Source organism: Triturus cristatus, chromosome 3_2, assembly GCF_964204655.1.
Source record: "Triturus cristatus chromosome 3_2, aTriCri1.1, whole genome shotgun sequence".
Classification (NCBI taxonomy): Eukaryota; Metazoa; Chordata; class Amphibia; order Caudata; family Salamandridae; genus Triturus; species Triturus cristatus.
In genome coordinates this window covers 778,127,282-778,154,336 of record NC_140584.1, presented here as the reverse complement: position 1 = coordinate 778,154,336, position 27,055 = coordinate 778,127,282, and the positions used below count along the sequence as shown (strand labels likewise).

Here is a 27,055-nt window from a genome sequence, read left to right as displayed (position 1 = left end):
GTAGTTTTATCGCTGCATTACCAGCGATAACCTCCCAAAATGCCGCTATCGCAGGATTTTTTTATCGCCAAGGCTGTTAGCGATAACAAGGCGATATTATTCAGCGATAGCGGGCGTTAAAAAAATTAATGCTAAGCACCCTTAGCGTTAATTTTCACTGTTCCTTGTTAATATGCCCCATTGTTTGCTTACTTTTTAGGGCTGGAAGATGTTAAAATCCCTTGTTAGTTTGGTACTCTGTGAATTCAAATCCCACATATTCATTTAATAATTATTAATAAAAAAGCAAAACAACTTAATGTATGCAATATTTATTTGTGTTACATGGATTGTTGAGGCAGAACATCAACCGTATCTCAGTAAAGATCCCGAACTCTTCTAAAGGATCCCACCTTGGGGCTGGAGGCTCCCCAGTCGCTGTACCTCCTGTACTCTCCGGCCCTCAGGTAGTACTGACGCCCTCTGTAGTTGGGTTCTTCATAGAAGACCCAGTGTCCATCCTGCACATTACAGGAGTGGATGTCATTATAGCGGAACTGCTCGTAAACATGTGGACAGTCTTCAGAGAACTCCATCATCTGACCTCCAAAGTTCTCGCGCTCATAAACTCTTATTCTGTAGGATCCACGATGCTGGACAAGGAGAGAAAACAAATGAGAATTAACTTTCTTAATAACATAAAATAAAATGTAAGATAAAAAAAAAAAACAATACTTTCACTTAAAAAAAAGGTATTCTATTGAGATGTGCTTGTTTTACACAAACTTGACTTTTGCTTGGCATCCTTATTATGTATTCTCATAATGTGCTTATAAAGCGCAACATTCACCCCCTGATGACATGGGGTGCTCAAGCGAAACTAGCTGTGATAATAATGAACGGAGTTCAAAGCAAACCAATAAGCAATGTCGAAGATTAAGGCAGCAATGATAAGGGCAATTCAGCATGGAGAAATGGAGGCTTTTGCAGTCTATTAAGATCATAACTAATTTATTAAATTTACTAATAGGGTCCCGTGCCGTAGTTTAAAATAGTGTTCAGTGCTGTATGCGCCCTTTTGGGCACTAGCACGTATTTTGGGCTGAAAGTTCATTTTGCAGCTGGCTCGCATTTAGCACTCACTGTCTCTACAGTACTTTCCCGTCATCAGCGTTTTCCTGATTTTGACAGTGAGTGTGAACATGTAAAATGGGGTTATCAGAGTGTAATAGGGTACAAAAAAACGATGAGCCCTGGGCACATATACAAGACTGGATGCAGAAAACAACCACATAAGTTAAAAATGCCTTATGACCATATGTGTCTCTGATATAGCACGAAATGTGAAATGTATAATAGGCGCACAGTTTCTGCCCTCATAAAAATAGAATTGCCTAAATGTCTAAACCAAAACATTTGTACACGCCTTACCATCTCAAAGTTCTTAGAATATTTTTTCGGGCGAAATAAATAGTAAAGAGACTGCAAACATCAGTTCCAAACCATGAACATGTATCTCCATTTCCCTATTTTCGTGTCTTGCTCGGGAATATGGAATATTTCTGCAAGAAGTAAATGCTACCAGACGATCGTTCTATAGCAGCCTCTCTTGCTCGGTGTGCTGCGCAGTCCATCAAAGGTGTAAATATTAACATGCCCAAATTAATAGTCATCTATTTTAAATGAAGTTTTGGTGCAATTGCGAACATTTTTGAGAAAAGGCAACTTGTTAGAATGTATTTTGTTGCAACAAAATGCGGTGATTTCCCAGATATACAATTACATCCATCATAATGTGAAAATTAAGAAAATATAAAGGTTAAAAGGACGATAAGCAATAAAAATAAACGGACGAAAAGACTCTGAATTTGACAGCTAAAGTAGAGATTGTTACTGTACTTGGAGAATGGGCTAGCTCTTGGGTTTGGATATGAACTTCTGAAGATGGTTTTCCTCATTCCAGTATTCCTTGTAATGTCTTTTTCTTCGATGGGGATTTCTCATTACTACTCCTTACAAAATAAGTTTCTTCACTGTTGAATTTTTCATGTCACATAGATCAAGAATCTTCTTCATGTCAAAGTAACTAGTCCAAAAATGACCAAACCATGCAAACAGTGATATCTCTGCATCGTTTTAAACGAAATGCTGTCAAAGCATTCTCCTTAAATTCGAGGGTTAACACAACTATCAGACAAGTGATATAACACTGAGTTCACTGTTCATTTCTTAAGCTATGGGCCTGATGCCATTTAATGTATAGCTGGAATGAAACACCGATGTTTATTTTGGTTGGGTAATATCAAATAAAATCTATTGGGTAGTTAGGTTGTTCAGTTTGGAGTTTCCTATCTTTAGCAACCTCCTCTTGTTCCATGAGGGAGGCCCCACATATTCAGTAGCATCTAATCATATTTAGATCACACAACCTTGCTGATACAGCATCATAACAAATGAAATGTAAACCTGGTCAGGTGATGTGAGCTCTAGAACAGTGGCTAATAGAGTGTGTGTAGAACTCCAGATGCTGGTTATACTGGGGCATGACCAAAACGTGTTGAAAGGCTGCCGGTTGTGCTTGACATCTGGGGCAGATAAGGTCGTCCATTGTGAAAATACTGTTTAGACGGTAAGCTGTGAGCGAAGCTGTGAGACGTAAGCTGTGAGGAGTACCTTATATTGAATGTTCTTGAATCGCACATTTTTGGAGATAACGTGGAGAGATTTGAGTGCGTGTGTCCATTCAATGTCATGTAGGGGTGGCACTCCAGATCCTCCTCCTATTCCAGGCGAAGTTGAGTCAGTGGGACCCCAGTATGTTCGTTTATGGCATTGTAAAGCCAAGTGATAAGATGCCACCCTTCTCCCACGGTGAGTAGTGTATGCATCACTACATGGGTAGGTGGCTCTGCGTAAATTACACCCCACAGTGACCTGATAACTGCCTGTGTAAAAGATATTAAGTTGTTGGAATATTGTATTCCTGGCACAACTGGTCATACAGGATTAAATGTGTATCCTGAAATAAACCCCCTTCTGTGTCAATGGAATTTTCATACCAGGTTGCTAATTTGTCAGCAATAAAATGCCCCTGGGGTGCAGGTAGATCCTGGAGCAGAGTGGCCGGGGAGTAGGGGAGTGTGCACCTTGTGAGCTGGAAGATTTTGCCAAGCACCTCCAAGTAATCCACACGTGAGGGGACCATGAATGGTTCAGATTAACAGTGCGATGAAGAAGTTGTTGAATTACATGCAGGGGTAGGGGACTGCACTGGCTTCATAAAGATTGTTTCCCCAATAGCCACCTGGCCACTCACTGAGCTACACCATGAGGTAATAAGCCTCAAAAGATGGCACTCGGAGCCCTCTGCTCCCGGCTGGTAACTGAGGCTTATTTGGTGCTACTCCACATCTCCTGTTATCCCAGAACAGATCTCCCAAGTCAAGAAAGAATTGCTTCTTAGGAAATACCGGGACATGAAAAAATAGAAAGATAGTCGGAGAAGCACAATCATCTTGGAGAGAGCAACTCTACCCGGCAATGCCAGCAACAACCGCTGCGAAAACTGCATTTGAGACTTGAGGGCCGTAAATACTAGGCCTGGGCGGTGAAATCCGCTCCGCTCGCGGAGTTTGCGGAGTTTTCCGCACTCCGTGTTACGCGGAGATCACAGAGTGCCCAAAAACTCCGCTTTGTGCAGCAGAGCGGAGTTTTTTCCCTGCTCAAGTTCACCAACGCCAAGTTGGTGAGCCGCGAGCGTGGAAAATAAACCTCCTGGCGAGATTCCTCAATGCGGGGGGTTCAGGTTTCTTATTGCGAGTGGTCGCGTATGCTTGTGACCGCTCGCATTGAGAAACTGCCCATTGCATCGAGAAAGATGGGTCAAGTAAAAATGTACTCGAGCGGCAAAAAAAAGGAAAGCCTACATTGTGCATGGTGCCGTTCGCGATGATCGCACAGTGAGGACAAGCATCCAGCACTGTGCAATCACCACAAACAGCATTTTTCTATCAAACTCCGCCGCTCGTGGAGACCCACGTAGTGCGGTGGAGTTTTTTTACCACTTCGCGGAGTTTCGCGTAGCACAATTCCGCGAACTCCGCCCAGGGTTAGTAAATACCCCCTGTAGGTTGCCATTGAATAAATACTGTTGAGAATGAAAAAGGCAGACCCGAGATACCAAACCACTGCTATCAATCACGTCAGTGGCTCTCCGCCCAGTTGGTAACCTGCAGTGGGCCATCACAATTAAGTGAGAAAATGCATGATTTCCCCTAGTTCACCCGAAACTCTACTACCTGCTCAAAATCTCGAAATGCTGCTGAAATAGGGGCCACATCAGTCGGTAGGTCCCGAAGATATAGTAGCATGTCGTCTGCATATAGGGACACTACATGCACTGTGCCGTCCAGCAGGATGCCCCAGCATCATTTCCCCGCTCTGAGTCACTGCACCAAAGGCCCCATCGCAAGGGTGAATAGGATAGCTGAGACAGGACACCCCTGCTGCATACCGCTGCTTATTAAGAAGGAGGCTGAGATCAGGTTGCCTATGCGTGCTCAAGAAGTAGAGTTCATGTGTAGAAACGACCCGGCCCCATGGCCCTCAGGACATCAAGCATGTATTCCCAGGACAGGGAATCAAAGACCTTTTCTAGGACTAGCTGAGGCATGCTGCTAAGGGTTAGCACAGTGTGGACTGATCCATGATGTGGAAAAGTCGTCTGATGTTGTTAGATGTGTTATGACCTGGTATAAACCCGTCCAGATCTGGGTGGATCAGTGTAGGTAGTAACTGCACATACCGATCCACTAGCACATTTCCAAGGATTTTATAGTGTGCGCCTAATATACCTATAGGTCTGTACAAGGTCTGTACAAGGAGAGCTGAGTGGGGTCCCTGTCAGGTCTGAGCAAGAGAACTGGAAGAGACTCTTGAAGAGAAGTTGGGAGCAAGCCTATGGTAAGAGTCTTATTATAAATTTCAACCAATTTGGCAATGAGGAGGATGGAGAGGTGGTCATAATATTCTACCGGCAGGTATATAATCCATGGGTCTTATTTCGGGTCAAGTCTTGTATCGCCCTCTTCTCCCTGTCTACAGTGATCAAGCCATCAAGATCCTTGCGTATGATGGCGGTGATGGATGGTAAGGTTAAGGGATCTAAAAATTGGTGAATGGCCTCAGGGGTGACGCTGGTTGTTCTAGATATAACGTGGTGTAGTAGGAGTTGAACATTCGCAATATGTCTAATTGGGCTTGCAGTGGAGGGCGCCCTTCCAGATTTGTCACCCGTAGCATGAATTTGAGTCTTGTATTCCACATAATGATAGCCTGTGAGTGATAGCAAGGAGAGGCTTAATCAATGAAGAATGGCAAGCTTTAGTGTCAGTCAGGGCACATCAGGTTGTCTCGTCTGGGGGTGAATGTTGTTTATGGATTTTACCTCCTCCTCAGCGGCCTTCAAGTCCCAAGCCAACTCTCTACAAACCCCTGCTATATTTTGCAAACAGAAGCCCACGGTTACCACCTTAAAAGAGTCCCATTCTATAGCGCGGGTGGTAGTTGTGGCATGGCTACCTACAACATAGCGGGTAATATGTGTACACTGTGCCTTGCAGAATGCTGCATCAGCCAATATGTCTTTGGAGAGTCACCAGGTACGGACCGGGGGATGCGGTGCACCCCATTTAATGTCTGCGATGTGGGCAGTGTGATCGGAGATCACCTGCCCCAGATAGTCAGAATGAGCAAGCTGTGGGGTGAGGTCGGTGAGCAGAGAAAACGGTCCACTCAGACATTTAGGTTGTGTATGACCGAGTTATGAGAGTAAAGACGCAAGTGTGGATTGTGGGTTCTCCAGGCATCTAGGAGGGTCCATTGCTGGGTCATCCGGGCAAATTGTTGCTATTGCTGATGGGCTGTGGTGCAGACAAGCAGAGGATGACAGCGGTCAAGTGAAAGATCCAGGATGTTGTTATAGTCCCCTCCCAGTTACCACGGAATGCCTACCCATTGGGCGAGGATCCCAGATAGGGTAGCCCAGTAGACCACTTGCTCTGAGTTACGAGCATGTATACATTCTAAAAGGACTACACTGCAATTAGTTGGCCTTCTGCAAAAACATATCTGCTTTATTATCAATCACCGTTCAGAGGCTCTGAAAGGGGTTCCATGTATGGATCCATAGCAAGGCTCCTCGTGCATAGGAATAGTACACTATATCATTCTGCATATTTTTGTGGCGGTCAAGCCATTGTTAGCCCAACAGGGATATCACAATGGGAGCAGACTATACAGTTGGTTTTATCTAATAGTGGCGAGTGTTTTCAGTGGGCGCTGATGCGGTATGATCCATTACAGGGCGTGCCAGGAAGGCAAGTGAGTAGTCCCAATAAGTCCCTCATCACTTATTGGTTCTTTATAAGAGGAAACGGGCATTAAAGCCAGTCCTTCGCTGTTTCTGGCATGACAATTGGTCCGGCTAGGAGCTCCCACGCCCACCAAGATGATAGGGCCATTGGATAAGGGGTCACGCCTCATGCCTGCTACAGGCCCCACAATGCCCACCTCACACAGGCCAACCAGGTCCGCTTGATGCTGCTGGACCTACCACAGCACACAGGCCTGATTCCCGCAGCAGGGTGGCTCGGTTCCCTGGGGAGGAAGCGCAGGGCTTCTGAAGTGGCTGCAGCGACCCCCGGCAGTTGTTCACAGGCATCCCGCTAATTTAAGCAGAATAATTGTTGAAGTATTGTGCCTGCTGGCCAGAGCTAAACTAGCATGCATCTGCCATCTTCAGTTGCTTGGCCACGCCACTTTGGTTGGGTCATATATTATAAGTAGAAAGCAAATTTCCACTTGAGGACTTCAAGATTGCCAACCTACTCTGTCATGAAGCTGATGAACAGTTAGATTTCATGGATTTAGTTCTTTGAGGAAGTGAAGATTTTAAAGTAAGGGTAAATAAAATGAAGCAGAGTAAGACTCACTTGTGGGGTCAAGCGGCAAGACCTGATCGAGTCATTGAAGCCCATCCAGTGCTGGAAGTCCGGGTACTCGCCTCTTCTCAGATAGTACTGGTGCCCCCTGAAGTTGGGGTGTTCATAGAGGATCCAGTTGCCACTTTCCACTCGGATGGAGTTGCAGCGGCTGAAGAAGGATGTCAGATCGGCACACTCAGTGCTGCACTCATAGGAGCGACCTTGGAAGTTCTTGTCCTCATAGAAGGTGATCTGTTAGAAAGAACATTTTATTGTTTAATATTAACAATTGAAAATTACAAAAGATGATTTGTGATTTTGTTGTCAACCATGTAATCTATTGGTTTACTAACTTTAATTTTCGAACATCAAGGTTTCTGAAGTCACTGGGAAAAATATATAGGAATTTCTGGGTAACAATATCAGCAGACTCAGACAGTGGAAAATATTAATTTTACTACAGACTTGTAAGCTGAACTATCCTCCTCACCTAAAGAGCTTAGCTGGGACACAGTTGTAGAAGTAGATTAGAACCAGGGTGTCTCAAACTATGCTACTGACAGAGACTGCCATGTAATCTGGTGCAGGTCAGGCCTTTTTTATGTACAACATAAAATTATTGTCAAATAAAAACAATGGCACATCACAAAATTCAATCATTTCGGATTTGTTTCTGCAATTCAATGAGTGTATGTCGTTTTTCAGAATCAGATAATCGTTTGCCTCCTATCCTTATCTTCGCTACTGCTTGGTTTTCTTCAAAATACTGTAAGCACTAAGGCCCAAATTCACAAAGATTTAGGGGCCTTATTATGAGTCTGGAGGTCCACGGACCAAGGACAGTGGTGGTCTACTGATTGCCCTGATATTATTAGGGAGGTCGGGCCACCCTAGGACCACAGCATCTGCCGCAAACACCAGGGAACTGCTAGTCCCTGGAGGTTGTACGGCAGTCCTGAGGCCACAATATGCTTTGTGGGGCTACTGCAGCCCCACCAAGCATATTACGAGTTTCCTCATCACCACACTTTTCATGGCAGAGTGACCGCCATGAAAAGTGTGGTGGTGAGGAAACAAAGGGGGCCCTACAGGACCCCCTTGTGCTTCACGCCATGAAGATGAACATGTGCCCCCCTAAGTCCATGAACACCAGTACCTGGAAGGCATAGACTGCTGCAGTCCATGCCGTGCAGGTACTGCCTTTGATGTTCCATTACAGTGCCTGGTTCATAGGCACCACCCTGGGAACGCCAACAGGCAGCCTGCTAGACAGGAGAAAACTCCTAATCTGGTGGGCAGTTCAAACATGGGTTTGGCGATGGAGGAGCGGGCGGTCCTGCTTCTGCACCGCCAAACTCATAATAAGGCCTTTAGCTCTGGGTTAGTATTACTTTTTTAATGCCAACCTGATGCTAAGCCTTTTACAAACCAACGCTACTTGGTATTAGCGTAGGTTTGCATGGAATAGTACTGCAAAGCAGCATGAAATGCTCCTCCGCATTACTTTGTGCCGCAGGGTGTTACATGGGTGATACATGGGAATTCCCATGCAACCACCCATGCTTTTTTATGCTAAACCCTATCAGCTAACATTAGTAGACAGGGTTTAGCGCAGGAAAATAATGCCGCTGTAAAACAGGCATTAAAAGGAGAAATGTTTTATTTCCCCTTTATTTTCGGGCTTTACATGCATGTTGCACTGTGCAAAGTTATGCGCTGCTTTGCACTGCTTTGATCCAAAGGGAAGTACCATGGATGATGCCTGGGTGTTCCCACACAACCACCCAAGGTTTCTGTCACTACGCCCTATTTACTTCGCATCAGAAAATAGCGCCCATTACAGTTAGGTGCTATTAAGGAGAAATGATTTGTTCTCCTTTATTTACTGACTTTGCACATGTGCTGCGCTGTACAGCACACATACAGAGTGGGAACATGTTTAAAGTTAGTCTAAGCATAGTTCCAGTACAAAAATCATGCTAGCCTCATGGAGACACCCTTGCGCTGTGGTGCAAGGGTGTGTCCGCGGGGCACAGCTGCATATTTCTGCACCAGAGTTAGGGAGAGGGAAGGAGAGTGCCATATTTCTGTAAATATGTCGCTCTCTAGCTCTTTCCTTCCAACGCCACGCGGTACAGCATTTGCGGCTACAGCACTGCGCTGTTTGACAAACTGGCAAATCTGTCCCTAAGTGTACAGACATGACTCGAAAAATATTAGCCTTGTTCTCTTGTGATAAAAATATGTTTGAATCTCCAGCCAAAATAACTAGGCCCTAATTAATTAGTTGAATGAAAATCCCGATTGTTATTATGAAATTGTCAGGAAGCTCCGCCCCTAAGAGATTTTCTGAATGAGTAGAAATTCGCAGAAAGGATGCTTAAACACAGATACTACGGGACAAACAATGCCATTTGTCCTCTTTCTCGACAGTGGAAACAGTGACTCTGCCATTACATGGAGCAGCTCGAACCATAATTCGCCTGCATGTAATCCTAAGGGCTGTTCACATGAGATGAAGTCCGTTGCTGAACGCAGAATTACAAAGCACTGAGGGGCAGATTTACAAGCCTCTTGCGCCACCTTTGCGTCACTTTTAACATGGGAAATGTGACGCAAAAGTGGCGCGAGGGGCTTGTAAATCTGCCCCTAAGTATCTGCACATGCATGGTCACTCAGGTGAACACGAACAAAATGCAGCTTCCATCCAAGTGACTTTTCTGATGCCATCTATCGCGAAGTGAAACAGTTCGCTAATGTAGAGATGGAGTGATGCCCTCCAGACGCACTGGACGCAAATGGCCATACATACCCACTCGGAACTCAGGTCTCCAATAAAAGTGACTTAACAATCTCAAAAATCACCAAGATTTGCATGATCTGAACGAAAGAAATTACCTTTGACTAATGCCACACAGTTTATAAGAAGGCATTTTCGATTCAACCAAAGAGTCTGCTATTCACATATATTGAGACACATTCTTGCCTATAAATGAGGCACTATCACAGAAGTACACACACTGGCATCTCTCACTTACTTTCCCCATGTTGGCTGCTGGATGGATTTGAGACCTCGGTGCTGTAGATGGGCAAGTCCACCCCTTATATACATGCACTAATCCCACCGTCTGTACGTGGACAATGCATTGCCTGCATACAACTGTTTCTGCACAGTAAGGTAAATGTAAATAGTGCCCCTTTCAATGCTGTAAAGTACCCACTGGTATTGTTTGGAGTTGCTTACTGAGCAATCGTTTTGCTGTGAACAGAAACCAATTGATATTAGAACACATGACTGTAAGAAATAGAACAAAAAACGTTCTAGAGTTCTCGCTGGAACAATTGTTTGCTTATGTGTCTGTGTCAAGCTGCACCCACTAAACATTCTCGTTCCAGCCAATTGATGCATCGAAGAGCGATGGACTTACGAATATCCCTTATGCTAGGAGTGCAATGAGAGGGTTTTCTACTGTACAGCCACTATGATAATGTTTGCATTTATTCATTTGATTATGTATTTATGTGTTGGTTTTATATATGACTCATCTGACACAAGTGCCAGATAGCCTTGAACAAGTTCATAATACAAAATGTAAGAGTCGGAAAAAAAAATTGCACAACCAAAAACAATGTAACATATATATAAATATTTTACATATATATATATTCACTTAAAAAACCATAGGTTTCACACATGTTATAGTTAGGTGGACATTTCACTCGTAAAAAACCAATGAAATTCCCCAGTTATAGTTAGTTCAGATAACTATAACTCGCGCGCCCGCAATCCACTGCTCATGACGTCACATATTACATCACTCATGACATGGTCAGTGGCATCACTCATGACATCACTGATGACATCATCCTTGTGATAGAGTGGCGGTCGCGCGAGTTATAGTTATCTGAACTAACTATAACGGGGGAATTTCATTGTTTTTTTACGAGTGAAATGTCCACCTAACTATAACATGTGTGAAACCTATGGTTTTCTAAGTGAATTTGCAAGGTTTTTAAAATGCTAATTCCTAACTATAACGTGTGTGAAACCTATGTTTTTTTAAGTGAATTTGTACGTTTTTTTAAATGCTCAGTTATGTATGTATTATTATTTATTTTTTTAAGGTTTTTCACCGTGCGCGCACCATGCACGCACCCCGCGATTTAAAAAAAAAAAAAAATGTTTTTTCACCCTTCGGGGTCCTTTAGGGACCCCCTGACAAAGGCTAGGGGGTCAGGAACTCTCTACCCTGCCCCCTTTTCACATTCGCCACCTAATCAATCAATCAATCATGACATTTGTATAGCGCACTACTCACCCGGGGGGGTCTCAAGGCACTGGGGGAGGGTGGGCGTCACTGCTCGAAAAGCCAGGTCTTGAGTTGCTTCCTGAAGGAGAGATGGTCCTGGGTTAGCCGGAGGTGGATGGGGAGGGAGTACCAAGTCTTGGCTGCCAGGTAGGAGAAGGATCTTCCACCGGCGGTGGCTCGGCGGATGCGTGGAACGGCGGTGAGGGCATGGCTGGTTGACCTTAGCTGGCGGGTGGGCGTGTAGAAGGTCAGGCGGTCGTTGAGGTACTTGGGGCCAAGGTCGTGGAGAGCCTTGTGTGCGTGGGTGAGGAGTCTGAACGTGATCCTCTTGCTGACGGGGAGCCAGTGCAGGTCTCTCAGGTGGCCGGAGATGTGGCTGTGTCGGGGGATGTCCAGGACGAGTCGTGCGGAGGCGTTCTGGATGCGTTGGAGTCTCTTCTGAAGTTTGGCCGTGGTTCCGGCGTAGAGGGCGTTCCCGTAGTCCAGTCGGCTGGTGACGAGTGCCTGGGTGACCGTCTTCCTGGTTTCATTGGGGATCCAACGGAAGATCTTTCGGAGCATGCGCAGGGTGTTGAAGCATGATGACGATACGGCATTGACTTGTCTGGTCATCGAGAGGGAGGAGTCCAGGATGAAGCCTAGGTTACGTGCGTGGTCCGTTGGCTTGGTAGTGGAGCCCAGGGCGGCGGGCTGTTGGACAGGCCACACGAAGGGCTTGCTCCCTCCCCGCACGACAGGGCCCGAGCCCCGGCCCACCAGGCATAACCCACGAAAAGCCCCTGTACCCCGTCTCCCGACGGATCTTCTGCCCTCGGACCTCTACTCATCACGGGGCCCAGCCCCACCGGCTCCCCCGGCCGGTTCAAGCCGCCATCTTGGGCCCTGCACCACGAGGCCGCGTGGCCTCGGCCCGACCCTAACCCCGGGCCTGGCCGGCCCCGACATCCCGGCACCACCCTCCACCCAGGAGGTGAGCGGACCACTTGGCCGGTCAATGGGAGAACGAAGTGTCAAGAGCTCTTCCCCCGCCAGGTGCCGATCGCCTCCAGCTCCCCCAGGCGCTGGCTCCACCCCCTGCTGGGTGTCTGGACACCTTCATCCCGGGCCCTCCGACCTCCACGTGCGAGGGTCCGGACATCAAAGGGCGCCTGCCCTATAACTGGGGCAACCCCGGAGCAGGAAGGCAGTTGTATCCTGGAGTCGAGAGACACCGAGAGAACTCAGCCTTGACGGACTACTGGCGCTGCCGTAGCCCGCTCTTGTGAACCATCGTCCTGCCTGCTGGCGCTGCCGCGGCCTTCTGCAACATCCATCCTAGTCGGGACCTGCTGGCGCTGCCGCGGCCCGTTGTAACGACCATCTTCGTCGGGACCTGCTGGCGCTGCCGCGGCCCGTTGTATCGACCATCCTCACCGGGACCTGCTGGCGCTGCCGCGGACCGTACATCGACCATCTTTCCGGGACCTGCTGGCGCTGCCGCGGACCGTGTACCGACCATCTCAACCGGGACCTGCTGGCGCTGCCGCGGCCCGTACCAACTAAACCCCCAAGCTCGAGGATTGTGAGCTAGTCATCATCTCATCCGAACTACCTGACTGGTAGACAGACTGTCCCGCTACCCCTTACCCTGCTTTGAGAGACTTGAATCGAGGGGACCCCTGAGTCCAGACCTCCTTGTACCATTCAACCGTACCTTAAGAAGTGCTTATAAAGAACACTGAACCTTATCCGTGTGTGGTATCTGTCTGTGGGGGGGAAGTTACTTGTCTGTACGATCGCTGGAGACGGCTCTCCCCGGAGACCTCTCCTCCTGACCCCGGCCGACCCTCCCGGTCCGTCTACCCTTTCTAACATTGGTGGCCAGTGGCGTGATCCGAATCAACGCGTAATCGTACAGAGAGTAGCTCACCCCACGACAAAAACACGATGTCAGCCAAAGATAGCAGCTCCACCGAGAAATTCCAAATGGATAAATTAGAAGAATACAACCACCGCGAACTGAGACAATTCTGCATAGAACTTGGCATTGCTACCACCGGCCTGAGTACCAAGGATGATCTAAAGCACGCCCTAGAGTCGTGGACAGAAACTGGGGTCGCCGGACCCTCCGACCAAAGCAGCATCACACCAGAGGGGAACGCCACGGCTCCCGAGGAGCGGGGAACGGGCCTCTCGCAGGAGGAGATCCGAGAAAGAGAAAGAACCAGATTGCACGAGTTGGAAATGGCACGACTCAAGATGGATGGGGAACTCAAGTTAGCTGAACAGAAACTCAACCTCGAGCATATGCGGCTCCGAGATGAACGAGAAGAGAAGCAGAGACAGAGAGAGCTGGAGGAGAAAAAAATAACGCTCGAGCACGAGCGCCAACTAGCGGAGATAGAACTTCGGAAACAGAATAAAGAACTGGGGGTGCCTGAGCGACCACACACCCCGGGGCCAATCGAGAAAAAAGTCCACATCCCCAAGGATGTTGTCCGCGAGTATGTCCGAGAAGACGACATACAACAGTGGTTTAAAGCCTACGAGATCGCCATGACCTCCCACCGGATCGACCGGAGTGATTGGGGAGCCGGACTTTGGGGGAGGTTTATCAACGAGGGTCGCAACGCCCTACTGCAGCTCCCAGATCACCAAATGTCGTCCTACGACCACATGAAGGCTGCCCTCCTCACCCGCTACGGCCTCACACCCGAGATGTACCGCCAGAGTTTCAGAGATTGCACCCGGATCCCAGGTACAACTTGGGTAGAATACGTGAACTATTTCAGCCGTGCCTTCGAGGGTTGGATAAAGGGGAGCCATGTCACCACCTACGAACAACTCTTTAACCTTATGGTATGGGAGCACCTGTCGAACAACTGTTTCGTCGAGCTCAGGCAGCACCTCCTCGACAGTAAGCTGACTGACCCCCGGCAGCTCGCCGCCGAAGCTGACCGATGGGAAAGCACCCGAGTGGGCCGGAGGGGGCCACACGAACAGAACAGAAGCAACCAAGGCCAGCACCGTCCGCGGGGAGGAGGAGGGGGCCAGGGGCGAGGGAGAGACGCCTTGCCAGCAACACCCGTGGCCAGCACCCCGCCTCCGGCCGGCCGGGACAACCCCCCGTGGCGTCCTGGGGTCCGAGCCAACGTCACGTGCCACCGATGCCAGCGAGTCGGCCACTACGCCAATGACCCGAGCTGCCCGCAGAACCAAACACCCAAGCCCCGCCAGGTAGCTGCCGCCGCCCTGGGGGAAGAGCGATCATCGGAGGAACCAGAAGAGTATGAGCCGGCCCAGCAAGAGTGGGAACCGGCCGCCATGGTCCTGGCGTGCTTAGGGGGAAGAGACATGGTCCCGCGGGCTCCCCTACCCGCTAACACCAGGAAATACGGTCAGTGGGTGACCATTAATGGACAGCGAGCCGAGGCCTTGCGTGACACAGGCGCCAGTGTGACGGCCGTCCGCTGTCACCTGGTGAAGCCCGAGCAGATCCTGCCGAACATTCTCTGCCCCGTCCGCTCGGCAGACAACTCTGAAAGTATGTGTCAAATGGCCTGCGTCCCATTCGAATGGGGAGGGGTCTCCGGCCTGTTGAAGGTGACGGTCCGGGACGATGCCCCCGTGGACTGCCTCCTGGGGAATGACCTCGAGAGTTCCCCGTGGGCCACCGTTGAGAGAAGAGAGCACCTGGGGATGCTGGGCCTCCCGGACTGGGCCTGCATAACCACCCGGTCCATGGCCGCCCGTGCCGTCCCTCGATCAGAAGAACCGGAATGGCCAGCACCTCCGCCCCCGGTCGCCCCAGTAGAAGACAACGACGAGGCCAGCCTCCCAGACCCGACGACCGAAGGGGACGCGCAACCCCAGGACCTTCCTGACCTGACTCAGTGGCGTCAAGAAGGGGGGCCCACCAAAGAACAGTTCCGCCAGGAACAAAAGACCTGTCCCTCCCTCGAGGGACTCCGCCAACAAGCCAGCGCCCAGAACGCAGGGGACTCCACCGGAACTCACTGGGTCTACTGGGATAATGACCTGCTATACAGCGAGCAAAGAATCGCCGAGCTGGGGGCCGGTCGAGTACTGGTGGTACCTCTCCGCTTCAGAGACTTTCTGCTCAACCTGGCCCACGATGTCCCCCTGGCTGGACACCTGGGCCAGGATAAAACGTACAGCCGCCTAGTGACCCACTTTTTCTGGCCGAAAATGAGGAACGACGTCCTGAACCACTGCCGATCTTGCCCCACATGCCAAGCCAGCGGGAAGAGTGGTCGGAAGCTGAAAGCCCCTCTGCAACCCTTCCCTGTGGTCACCACCCCGTTCGAGAGTGTGGGGATAGACATTGTGGGGCCTCTGGACCCCCGCACGGCACAAGGACACAGGTTCATCTTAGTACTGGTGGACCATGCCACCCGCTACCCCGAGGCGGTGCCCCTACGGACCGTGACAGCTCCGGTGGTTGGCCGGGCCCTAATGGGGATCTTCTCCCGGGTAGGCTTCCCCCGAGAAGTCGTCAGCGACCGAGGCACGAACTTTATATCCAAATACATGAAGTCCCTCTGGCAACAATGCGGGGTCACCTACAGATTCACGACCCCCTATCACCCCCAAGGGAACGGACTAGTGGAGCGTTTTAACCGCACTCTCAAGGGGATGATTGGGGGATTGGAAGAGCCCCTCCGTCGCCAGTGGGATGTACTACTCCCGTGCCTCCTCTTCGCCTACCGAGAAGTTCCCCAAAAGTCCCTCGGTTTTAGCCCTTTCGAACTCCTGTACGGGCACCCTGTGCGAGGGCCCCTCAGCCTCGTAAAAGAAGGTTGGGAGATGGCCCCCCTAAAGACCCCTCCAGACGTCTTCAAATACATCCTGGCCCTACGCAATCAGACCCGGCGCTTCAGAGAGATGGCCAAGGCGAACCTCGAGGCCAGCCAGGAGGACATGAAGAGGTGGTATGATCACAATGCCTCCTCCGTTGAGTTCGAGCCCGGACAACAAGTATGGGTGATGTCCCCCACCGAACCATGTGCCTTGCAAGATAAGTGGACGGGGCCCTTCAAAGTGGTCGAGCGCAAAAGCCCCGTCACTTATCTCATCGACCTGGGGACCTCCCGGAACCCCCTCCGGGTCCTCTACACCAACCGACTCAAACCACACTTTGTGCGCTCAGAACTCAGCCTCCTGATGGCGACGGACAGTGGGGCAGAGGAAGACTCCGAACCCCTCCCGGATCTTCTGAAGACTCAGGAGAATGACGGCTCCGTGGACGGGGTCCGGCTCTCTGACGCCCTCACTTCGGAGCAACGCCAGGGCTGCCGGAACCTCCTGCTGCAGTTCACTACCCTGTTCTCCCTCACCCCCGGGGTCACCCCTTGGTGTTTGCACGACGTGGACACCGGGGACAGTCCCCCTGTCCGACACCGGGCCTACCGCGTACCAGATCGGGTACGGGCCTGCATACAGGAGGAAGTGGCCAAGATGCTCACAATCGGGGTCATCGAGCCCTCGGACAGTCCCTGGGCCAGTCCGGTTGTATTGGTTCCCAAAGCCGCTGCCCCCGGCACCGCACCTGAACTGAGATTCTGCGTCGACTACCGGGGCTTGAACGCTGTCACCCGGACCGACGCTCATCCGATTCCCCGAGCAGACGAGCTGATCGACCGGCTGGGGGCCGCCCGCTACCTTAGTATCTTCGACCTAACAGCGGGCTACTGGCAGATCGGCCTCACACCCAGGGCTCAGGAACGGTCAGCCTTCTCTACCCCCGATGGCCACTACCAATTCAAGGTCATGCCCTTCGGCATGAAGAATGCCCCCGCCACGTTTCAACGCCTCGTGAACCAGGTCTTGGCGGGGCTCGAAGAGTTCAGCGCTGCCTACCTGGACGATATCGCTGTATACAGCCGCCACTGGCCCGACCACCTCCGTCACCTCCAAGAGGTCCTACAGGCCCTCCAGCGGGCCGGCCTCACAATTAAGGCCGGCAAGTGCCAAATTGGCCAAGGGTCTGTGACCTACCTTGGGCACCAAGTGGGAAGCGGGCTGGTGGCCCCGCTACAACTTAAGATTGCTGCCATCCAGTCCTGGCAGCCCCCCGTCACCCAGACCGAGGTCCGAGCCTTCTTGGGGCTCACCGGCTACTACCGGCGGTTCGTGAAAGACTACGGCAGCATCGTGGGGCCCCTCACGGGTCTCACATCCAAGAACCAGCCGAGGCGGATTAACTGGACCCCCGATTGTCAAGCGGCCTTCGAGAAGCTGAAGGCCGCCCTGTGCACCGCCCCTGTGCTCCAGGCCCCCGATTACAGTCGGGAATTCGTGGTACAGACCGACGCCTCCGACCACGGCATCGGAGCCGTCCTTTCTCAGTTAAACCCCGAGGGTCATGACCAGCCGGTGGCCTTCATCAGTCGACGTCTCCTGGCCCGAGAACAGCGCTGGAGCACCATCGAGAGGGAGGCCTTCGCAGTGGTGTGGGCCCTCAAAAAGCTCCGGCCCTATCTCTTCGGTACCCACTTCCGGGTACAAACCGACCATCGACCCCTGCAGTGGCTGATGCAGATGCGGGGGGAGAACCCAAAACTCTTGCGCTGGTCCATTTCCCTGCAGGGAATGGACTTCACTGTGGAGCACCGACCAGGCCAAGACCACGCCAACGCGGATGGCCTGTCCCGCTTTTTCCGCCTCGACGAAGAGAGTCCCCAAGGAGATGGGTGACTCTCCCCGCCTTCAGCTGGGGGGGACGCATGTTGGACAGGCCACACGAAGGGCTTGCTCCCTCCCCGCACGACAGGGCCCGAGCCCCGGCCCACCAGGCATAACCCACGAAAAGCCCCTGTACCCCGTCTCCCGACGGATCTTCTGCCCTCGGACCTCTACTCATCACGGGGCCCAGCCCCACCGGCTCCCCCGGCCGGTTCAAGCCGCCATCTTGGGCCCTGCACCACGAGGCCGCGTGGCCTCGGCCCGACCCTAACCCCGGGCCTGGCCGGCCCCGACATCCCGGCACCACCCTCCACCCAGGAGGTGAGCGGACCACTTGGCAGGTCAATGGGAGAACGAAGTGTCAAGAGCTCTTCCCCCGCCAGGTGCCGATCGCCTCCAGCTCCCCCAGGCGCTGGCTCCACCCCCTGCTGGGTGTCTGGACACCTTCATCCCGGGCCCTCCGACCTCCACGTGCGAGGGTCCGGACATCAAAGGGCGCCTGCCCTATAACTGGGGCAACCCCGGAGCAGGAAGGCAGTTGTATCCTGGAGTCGAGAGACACCGAGAGAACTCAGCCTTGACGGACTACTGGCGCTGCCGTAGCCCGCTCTTGTGAACCATCGTCCTGCCTGCTGGCGCTGCCGCGGCCTTCTGCAACATCCATCCTAGTCGGGACCTGCTGGCGCTGCCGCGGCCCATTGTAACGACCATCTTCGTCGGGACCTGCTGGCGCTGCCGCGGCCCGTTGTATCGACCATCCTCACCGGGACCTGCTGGCGCTGCCGCGGACCGTACATCGACCATCTTTCCGGGACCTGCTGGCGCTGCCGCGGACCGTGTACCGACCATCTCAACCGGGACCTGCTGGCGCTGCCGCGGCCCGTACCAACTAAACCCCCAAGCTCGAGGATTGTGAGCTAGTCATCATCTCATCCGAACTACCTGACTGGTAGACAGACTGTCCCGCTACCCCTTACCCTGCTTTGAGAGACTTGAATCGAGGGGACCCCTGAGTCCAGACCTCCTTGTACCATTCAACCGTACCTTAAGAAGTGCTTATAAAGAACACTGAACCTTATCCGTGTGTGGTATCTGTCTGTGGGGGGGAAGTTACTTGTCTGTACGATCGCTGGAGACGGCTCTCCCCGGAGACCTCTCCTCCTGACCCCGGCCGACCCTCCCGGTCCGTCTACCCTTTCTAACATCCAGGAGTCGTCCCAGGCGGAGGGAGATGGTCCCAGGATGAGGCCTTACATCTTGTCTGAGTTCAGTTTCAGGCGGCTGTTCTTCATCCATTCGGTGACGTCTTTCATCCCCTCGTGTAGGCTGGTTCTGGCGGAGGCTGGGTCGTTGGTGAGGGAGAGGATCAGCTGGGTGTCGTCTGCGTAGGAGATGATGTTGAGGTTCTGTTGGCGTGCGATGGCTGCGAGGGGGCTCATGTATACGTTGAAGAGGGTGCGGCTGAGTGAAGATCCTCGTGGTACGCCGCAGATGACTTCGGTGGCCTCGGATCTGAACGGGGGGAGGCGGACTCCCTGGGTTCTTCCGGCGAGAAACAAGATGATCCACTCCAGCGCCTTCTCTTGGATACCGGTGTTGCTGAGGCGCTGCACTAGGGTGCGGTGGCAGATGGTGTCGAACGCTGCAGAGAGGTCCAGGAGGATGAGGGCCGCTGTTTCCCCGTTGTCGAGCAGGGATCTGATGTCGTCCATGGCTGCGATGAGGGCAGTCTCGGTGCTGTGGTTGGCTCGGAAGCCGGACTGCGAGTGGTCGAGGGATCCGTTCGTCTCGAGGAGGCGGCAAGCTGTCTGTTGACGGTCTTCTCGATGACTTTGGCAGGAAAAGGGAGGAGCGAGATGGGTCAGAAGTTCTTGAGGTCGGTGGGGTCCGCTGTTGGTTTCTTCAGGAGGGCGCTGAGCTCGGCATGCTTCCAGCTTTCCGGGAAGGTGGCGGTGTTGAAGGAGGCGTTGATGATGTCTCTAAGTTGGGGTGCGATGATGGAGTTGGCCTTGTTGAAGACGTGGTGGGGGCAGGGGTCGGTTGGGGATCCGTAGTGGATGGTGTTCATCGTGCGGATGGTGTCTTCGGTGCTGACCGGGGTCCAGGTTCTGAGGGTGGTGGTGGGGGGCGATGGTTTGGAGGTAGGGTGCGTGGTCGGAGCGCCGAAGCTGTTGTGTTTTTCGGCAAACTTGCGGTGGAAGAATGAGGCGAGTGAGTCGCAGAGGTCGTGCGAGGGAGTGATGTCGTTGTTTCCGGCGTTGGGGTTGGAGAGCTCTTTGACGATGCTGAAGAGTTCCTTGCTGTTGTGGGCGTTGTTGTCCAGTCGTTCTTTGAATGCTGTCTTCTTGGTGGTGCAGATCAGCTGGTGGTGTTTGCGGGTGGCGTGCTTGAGGGCAGTCCAGTTGACTGTGGTCTGGTCGTTGCGCCAGGCTTTCTCGAGGGTGCGACAGTTCTTCTTGGAGTTCATGAGTTCGTCGGTGAACCAAGAGGCTTTCTTGCTGCCGTGTCTGCTGGGAGGGGTCTTCAGTGGTGCGAGGACGCCTGTGCAGTTGGTGATCCATTGCGTGAGGTTGTTTTCTGCTTCGGTGGGGTCCGTTGTGTTGGCAGGTGGGTTCTGGCTAAGGGAGGTGGTGAGCTGGTCGGCGGTGATCTTGTTCCATTTCCTGCGGGGAACCTGTTGCGGGTGGTGGTGGGTCATGGTTCTTCTGAAGCTGAAGTGGACGCAGCTGTGGTCAGTCCAATGAAGTCCGGTGGAGTGGCTGAAGGAGATGTGCTTGCTGGAGGAGAAGACTGGGTCGAGCGTGTGGCCGGCATAGTGGGTGGGGGTGTTCACCAGTTGTTTGAGGCCGAGGTTGGCGAGGTTGTCCAGCAGGGTGGTGGTGTTGCTGTCTTTGTTGTTCTCCAGGTGGAAGTTGAGGTCCCCTAGGAGGATGTAGTCAGCGGAGGAGAGGGCGTGCGGGCTGATGAAGTCTGTGATGTCTTCGCTGAAACGTGTGCGTGGTCCTGGGGGTCTGTAGATGAGGGTGCCTCTGAGTGTGGTCTTGGGGTCGGTGTGTATCTGGAAGTGGAGGTGTTCGGCGGCGGTGAAAGTGTCGTCGGAGCTGGTCATGATGCGGATGGTGTTCTTGTGCACGATGGCGATGCCTCCTCCAGTCTGGTTGACGCGGTCCCTACGGGTGATCTTGTATCCGTCCGGGATGGCGATGGTGATGTCGGGCGCTGAGGAGGCGTTCATCCAGGTTTCCGTGAGAAAGGCGACGTCTGGTGATGTAGTGTCAAGCAGGTTCCAGAGTTCGATGGCGTATCTGTGGACGGAGCGGGTGTTGAGCAGGATGCACTTGAGGTGGTTGCTGTTGGTGGTCGGCTTGGCGGGTGCGGTGCAGGTCCGGAGGCAGGTGAATTTGCAGGCTTGGCAGGTGAAGGGTCCGTGGGTGCGTTTCAGGGTGGCTCGGTAGCATGCTGGCGGTCGGCTGGTGTTGAGTGCGTTGAGGGTGGCGGCGTTGTAGGTCCGTCGTGTGGTCTGGCGATGGCAGGGGCCAGGGGTCCTGGCGCTGGGCGCGGGTCAGGCGCGGACGGGCGCAGACAGGCTTGCCTTTGGCGCACAATCGGCGCATCCACTGCGCGTGAATGCTGCGCGTACGCGCGGACTCTGCCATAAATGGAGAGTGGGGGGGGGGCGGAGCGAGGGAGGAGCAGCTGGGAGGCGGGAGCGGGGTGGCCAGTGGGGAGGGGAGCGGTGTGGTGATGCTGGAGGGAACGGGGGTGGGGCCGCGGGGAGCAGCGGCAGGGAGCGGGGAGCAGGGTGGAGCGGCGGGGGAAAAACAGCGGTATAGGCACAAAAACAATCAGGGGCACAGCAGTTGAGAAAGAAAACAATTACTAGCACAACGGCGAGATCAGGGGCACAACAGTAGAAAGAAAAACAATTACTGGCACAACAGCGAGATCAGGGGCACAACAGTGGATACAATACGGGCAGCGGCGGCGGCAATGGAGACCGGGCACACGAGGATGGGCCACACGGCGGGTGGAGCGACCGGCTCTGACCAGGTCAGGTCAGGTCACCTCTCTTTTTCACTCTCGCACCCAAAACAAACAAAATGGCGGCCGACACTTCCTGATTTCGACCGATTCGAACGTTGATTGACATGTAACCACCAATCAGAATTACGCTCGCGCACGTTAGGGTGCGCGCCTATAGATATTTATGTACTTTTAACTGCAATTTTCTCAGGAAATACTGAACAGATTGACTCCATACATGCAAAAGGCACATGCCTGACCTGAGGACTACCTCTCTGCCAAATTTCAAGTAATTCTGTTCAGCCGTTCGGGCTGTACCTTCGACTAAATGTCCTATGGGAAAATGCATGGGGAAAACGCGTTTTGGGACCCCCTTTTTTCTCGGCCCCCGCTTGACGAATCACCCCGAGACTTTCAGGGTAGGAGCTGAGCGGAGCGCCCCATTAGTTTTGAAACTTTTGCGAGGATTCGTCAACCGGCGCCAAAGTTATTCAAAATAGAATTTTCAGATTTCCTATGGCAACATGGTCCTAACTATAACTATCTACTGGCGACCGCCAGTAGATAATATATATATATATATATATGACCACCAACTCCAGTTCCCATCCAGTTCCTGGACACCAACACAGGGATGCCGGTTGTAATTAAAAAGCAATTCTCTTTATTTTCATTATTTGATAACGTGTTTCGCCTGTGTCCACAGGCTTGCTCACACCTTGAAATGAATAAAAATGATCCCTGACACGTGTTTTGTTATCATTATAGCTCTTCAGAGAGGTTTAGCTTTGTTCAGACTCAAGGGAGCACCCAGATTAACTCAAAAAAATAACCTTTCAGGCATAGAGTGATGCATAAATAATGCAAAAAAAGAGCAGAGAACTCTGGGTAGTTCCCAAGTTTAGGTGGTGAGTAGCTCCTGCATAGAGCACCCTCAACACCAGCAGCACTCTGCTTCTGCTTCTTTTTGCATAATTTATGCGTCACTCGATGCTGCTCTCCACCTAAACTTGGGACCTACCCAGAGTTCTCTCCTTCTTTTATGCATCTCCCTATGCCTGAAACAGTATTATTTTGATATATGTGACACGCAGACGGGAATGGAACACATTTTCGCTCCACAAATGTCACAATCTGACTTTTCCTGTAATGTATCGGATGTGAAAGGACATCAGTCCGAGACCGAGCAGTCCTCTTTTACCTTCAATGTGTTGCATCCAATGAAATCACATTATCTGTTTTAAATACCGCCATGTCAGTGCTGTTTTATTCATATGCAAGCTGGAAGAAGGGTAAATGCCGACACTTGCCCTTGCAAATAAATTACTTGGAAGTGGCCCGTGAGTGCAGCGTGTTTCCTTTGGAACGGAGCGTCATGTTTAACATGGATCCCCCTCCATGCATGGGTGCACCCATCATGAAGAGTGCAGCTGTCGCCTAAGGTGGAAAGCGGAGTGTAATATACACATATATATATATGTTCTACCTGGTTATTGATTAGGTCTTCTTTTCCAGAGACAGAGCGCTTTTTGGGTTGCTAATATGTGACGGATCTCCACAAAACGTTCCAAAAAAAGTTCATGCACCTCCGCTCTTTCCTGGAAAGTTTCGGAGTGATCTGTCCATGGTGGCCAAGAAAAAAAGTGGGGGGTCTCAAAACTTAAAATCCTCATACATTTTACATAGACTTCTTTAAGATAGGTTAAAGCAAAAACTGCTGAAAGGAATTACAACAAATTTGACAGGAAGCTAGATCTTTGGACCTCAGATTGTGCTCTTTGTGATTTAGACTAAATCCATTCAAAAGTTTTGGAAATTTTTAAAGGTTAAAAATAATTGTATATTTTGTCAGTTGGGCTCACGAGAGCATAAAATAAAAAATGGAGCCCTATGATTGATCAAGTGGCCCATTTTTCCAATGAGCCTTCATGTTCTTGTCGCAGTGAGAGGCTCCTGTCATTCCAGCAAGCGCTCTGATTGTCTGGCTCTTTGAACTTTAGAAATTAAATGACCACCAGTACAGTGTGAAAAATCAGAGGTGTTGTGGAAATTAAATAAAAAAACTATCTAAGGGGGTAGCAGAAAGGCATGCTGTCCCCCTAGATTTAGAGAGAAGGTGTCTAAGGGATAACATCTGTGAAGAAAATAAACATGTGTTGTTTTTAACTAATTCTTATGATCTTGCGAAACTCTTGCGGGATTGTGAATAGTAAAAAGGAGTAGATGAGTTCTCAATACACTCTATTAGTAGGAATGCATATTGTGGCCCTTGTTTTTCAGAGGAAGGGAGTAAGATATAAGTAATGCGATGAGTAAATAGTTGAATAATATTTAAAAAAAATGTTATTATCTCGGGAGACTCAGCGGGATTGTGAGAAGTAAAAGGAGTAGTTGAGCTTTGAATACACTGTAGTGTGCACACTTGCTACTGTAGAAAGGAGTATTACTGTGGGTGGTGTTTATCAGAGTCTACTATTTAGGCTTGTCGGCTTTGTAAGAGTCGTGAGTAGAGTACAGTCTCTTCCCACAGCCTACTATGCACAACTATTATCAGAGAGAGGGGTGTTAGCAGGGAGGACCATCCCTTTCCACGTACTACTGCACACACCGGTCATCTGTGTGAGAGGTGTAAGCAGAGAGACCAGTCTCTCTCAATACAACCTACTGTGCACACCTGTCACCTGAGAGAGAAGTCTGACAAGAGAGGCTAGTGCCTCCCCACACACTACTATGTACACCTGTCATCTGAGAGGGAGAGGTCTGAAAGGACAGGCCTGTCAACCTCCACACACTACGATGCACGCCCGTAATCTTAACCAGAGGTCTGAAAGGAAAGAACCGTCCATCCGCATACCCTACTATGCAAACCCATCATCTGAGAGAGAGGTATCAGCGGAGAGGTCAGTCTCTCTCCACACACCTTACCATGCAGACCTATTATCTGAGACAGAGGTCTGAAAGGAGAGGCAAGTCCCGCCCCACACCCTACTATGCACATCAGCCATCTTAGAGAGAGGTTTGACAGAAGAGGCCAGTATCTTCCCGCCCGCTACTACACACACCTGCCAGCTGAGAGAGATGTCTCAGCAACATGCACAGCTGTGATCTGAGAGAGAGATGTGAAATAACAGGCCTGTTATTCTCCACACATTACTATGCACACCTGTCATTTGAGACAGAGATATGAATGGAAAGTACAGTCCATCCACACACTCTACTACACACACTTGTCCTGTGAGATAGAGGTCTCAGCAGAGAGATCAGTCTCTCTCCACACACCCTAGCATGCACAGCATTATCGGAATGAGAGGTCTGAAAGGAGAGGGAAGCCCCACCCCACCCCCTCCTACTCACATCCATCATCTGAGAGAGAGGTCTCAATAGTGTGACCAGTCTCTCTCCACACACCTTTACCACACACACCTGTCATCTGAGAGACAAATCTGACAGGAGAGGGCAATACCTCCCCATTCACTACTATGCACACCCATCATCTGAGAGTGAGGTCTGAAATAGGAGGCCAGTCCATCTCCCTACTCACCACTACGCACACCAGTCATCTGAGAGAGAGGTCTCAAAGAGAGTTTACTCCATCCAAACACCCTACAGTGCAAATTTGTCATCTGAGAGAGAGGTCTGAAAGGAGAGGCCAGTCCCATGACACACCCTACTATGTACACCCATTATGCAAGAGAGGGGTCTCAGCAGAGAGGCCACTCCCTGCACACGTCCTGCTATGCATAGTTGTTATTTGAGAGAGAGGTTTGAAGGCAGAGGGTAGTCCCACCTCATACTCCAGTTTGTACACTCATTATCCAACAGATGGTTCTCAGTGAAGAGGCTAGTGCACCTGATATACTACTATTTCCATACAGTTGTGTTGAAATCCCGTGAGAGTCTCATGAGAGTAGAGTGTAACCTTCGCGAGTGAGGCATGCAGCATGAGGCTTGAGCAATCCAGCAAGACACTTTGGAAAGCCGTATGGAACATTACTGGGCCTGCCACAAGGTGTTTTACGATCCCGCAAGAGTCTCACGAGATCATATGGTGAGAAGTAAAAATAAAAATGGCCAAAGCGCAGCCAATAGTTACCATTCTTAGTATGTGGTTAAAGAAATGCTGTGATGTGATTGGGTGCAGAACCAGAGATAGCCCATTTTGTCCTTGGTGCTTTGAAGGAGAAAAAAGTCTGTTTGAGTTGTGCTCAGCAGAAGTGAATTTATGTGGAGCTGAAAGAGACTGGTGTCTTCATCTGCATTTAAGAAATAACTTCAAGATCAGGTATTTAATAATCTATTTTATAAACTTTGATGTGGAGTGTCACTAAGTGTACTAATGTCGGTAAACCAATTCTACTCCATGGGTCATATTTATGACTGGGTTTGCATTGCTCTTGCTCCACGCAATGTGCTGCAAGAGAAACACAAACCTTAAGTCAGATTTTTGAAGCCATGCAAATCCACTTTGTGTGTCTTTGATTGGCTCCACAAATGTAGAATACCATAATGCAGCACAAATTTCTTTGTTGCATTACTCTGCCCTGGGTAGAGGTTCCATGGGTGCTGCATGAGTATTCCCAAGGAACTCCCATGGTTTTGGACACATTGCCAGATTTACAAGACCTTGTAAACCTGGGAATGAACTGAAAAGATACGCTTCCTCAGGAGAGACATAACAAGGAGAAATATCTTTCTTTCTCTTGGTTACTTCTTCGTTCAATGTGTGCTGCATTCTGCAGTACACATAAATAGAGGAAAATGCTTCTCAGGATTATATTTGAGCAGAAAGGTGTTACTTCGTGCACAGAAGCAGTCCTGAATGCAACACTGACACCCTTGCACCATGGTGCAAGGGTTCTTGCACTGATGCTAAGCAGCCCATAGTGCACCAGCGCAGGGTAAAAGCCAGGAATGCACTGCATGCCTTAAATACTGCACATTCCTGCCCTTTCCCAGTGTCGTAGTGCAGCACAACAAGGTGACTTGCTGCACTGCACTACATCACAATTCCACAAATATGCCCCTGTGTCTACAGAGTAAAAAGCTGTTTGGGGAGGTGTAGATGTGTTACTATAG

The 27,055-nt window shown here is 50.9% G+C and overlaps 1 protein-coding gene across 1 annotated transcript; it reads right to left on the bottom strand.

The window, feature by feature from the left end:
- Positions 1–295: 295 nt before the first annotated feature.
- Positions 296–10,103, bottom strand: LOC146858095 (gamma-crystallin-3-like). The gene is made up of 3 exons (XM_085648856.1): positions 10,001–10,103; positions 6,972–7,214; positions 296–632 (listed from the first exon to the last, which is right to left on the bottom strand). Exons 1-3 carry the CDS (start codon positions 10,007–10,009, stop codon positions 357–359), a joined length of 528 nt encoding a protein of 175 aa, XP_085504982.1. The 5' UTR covers positions 10,010–10,103; the 3' UTR covers positions 296–356.
- Between the last annotated feature and the right edge of the window lie 16,952 nt (positions 10,104–27,055).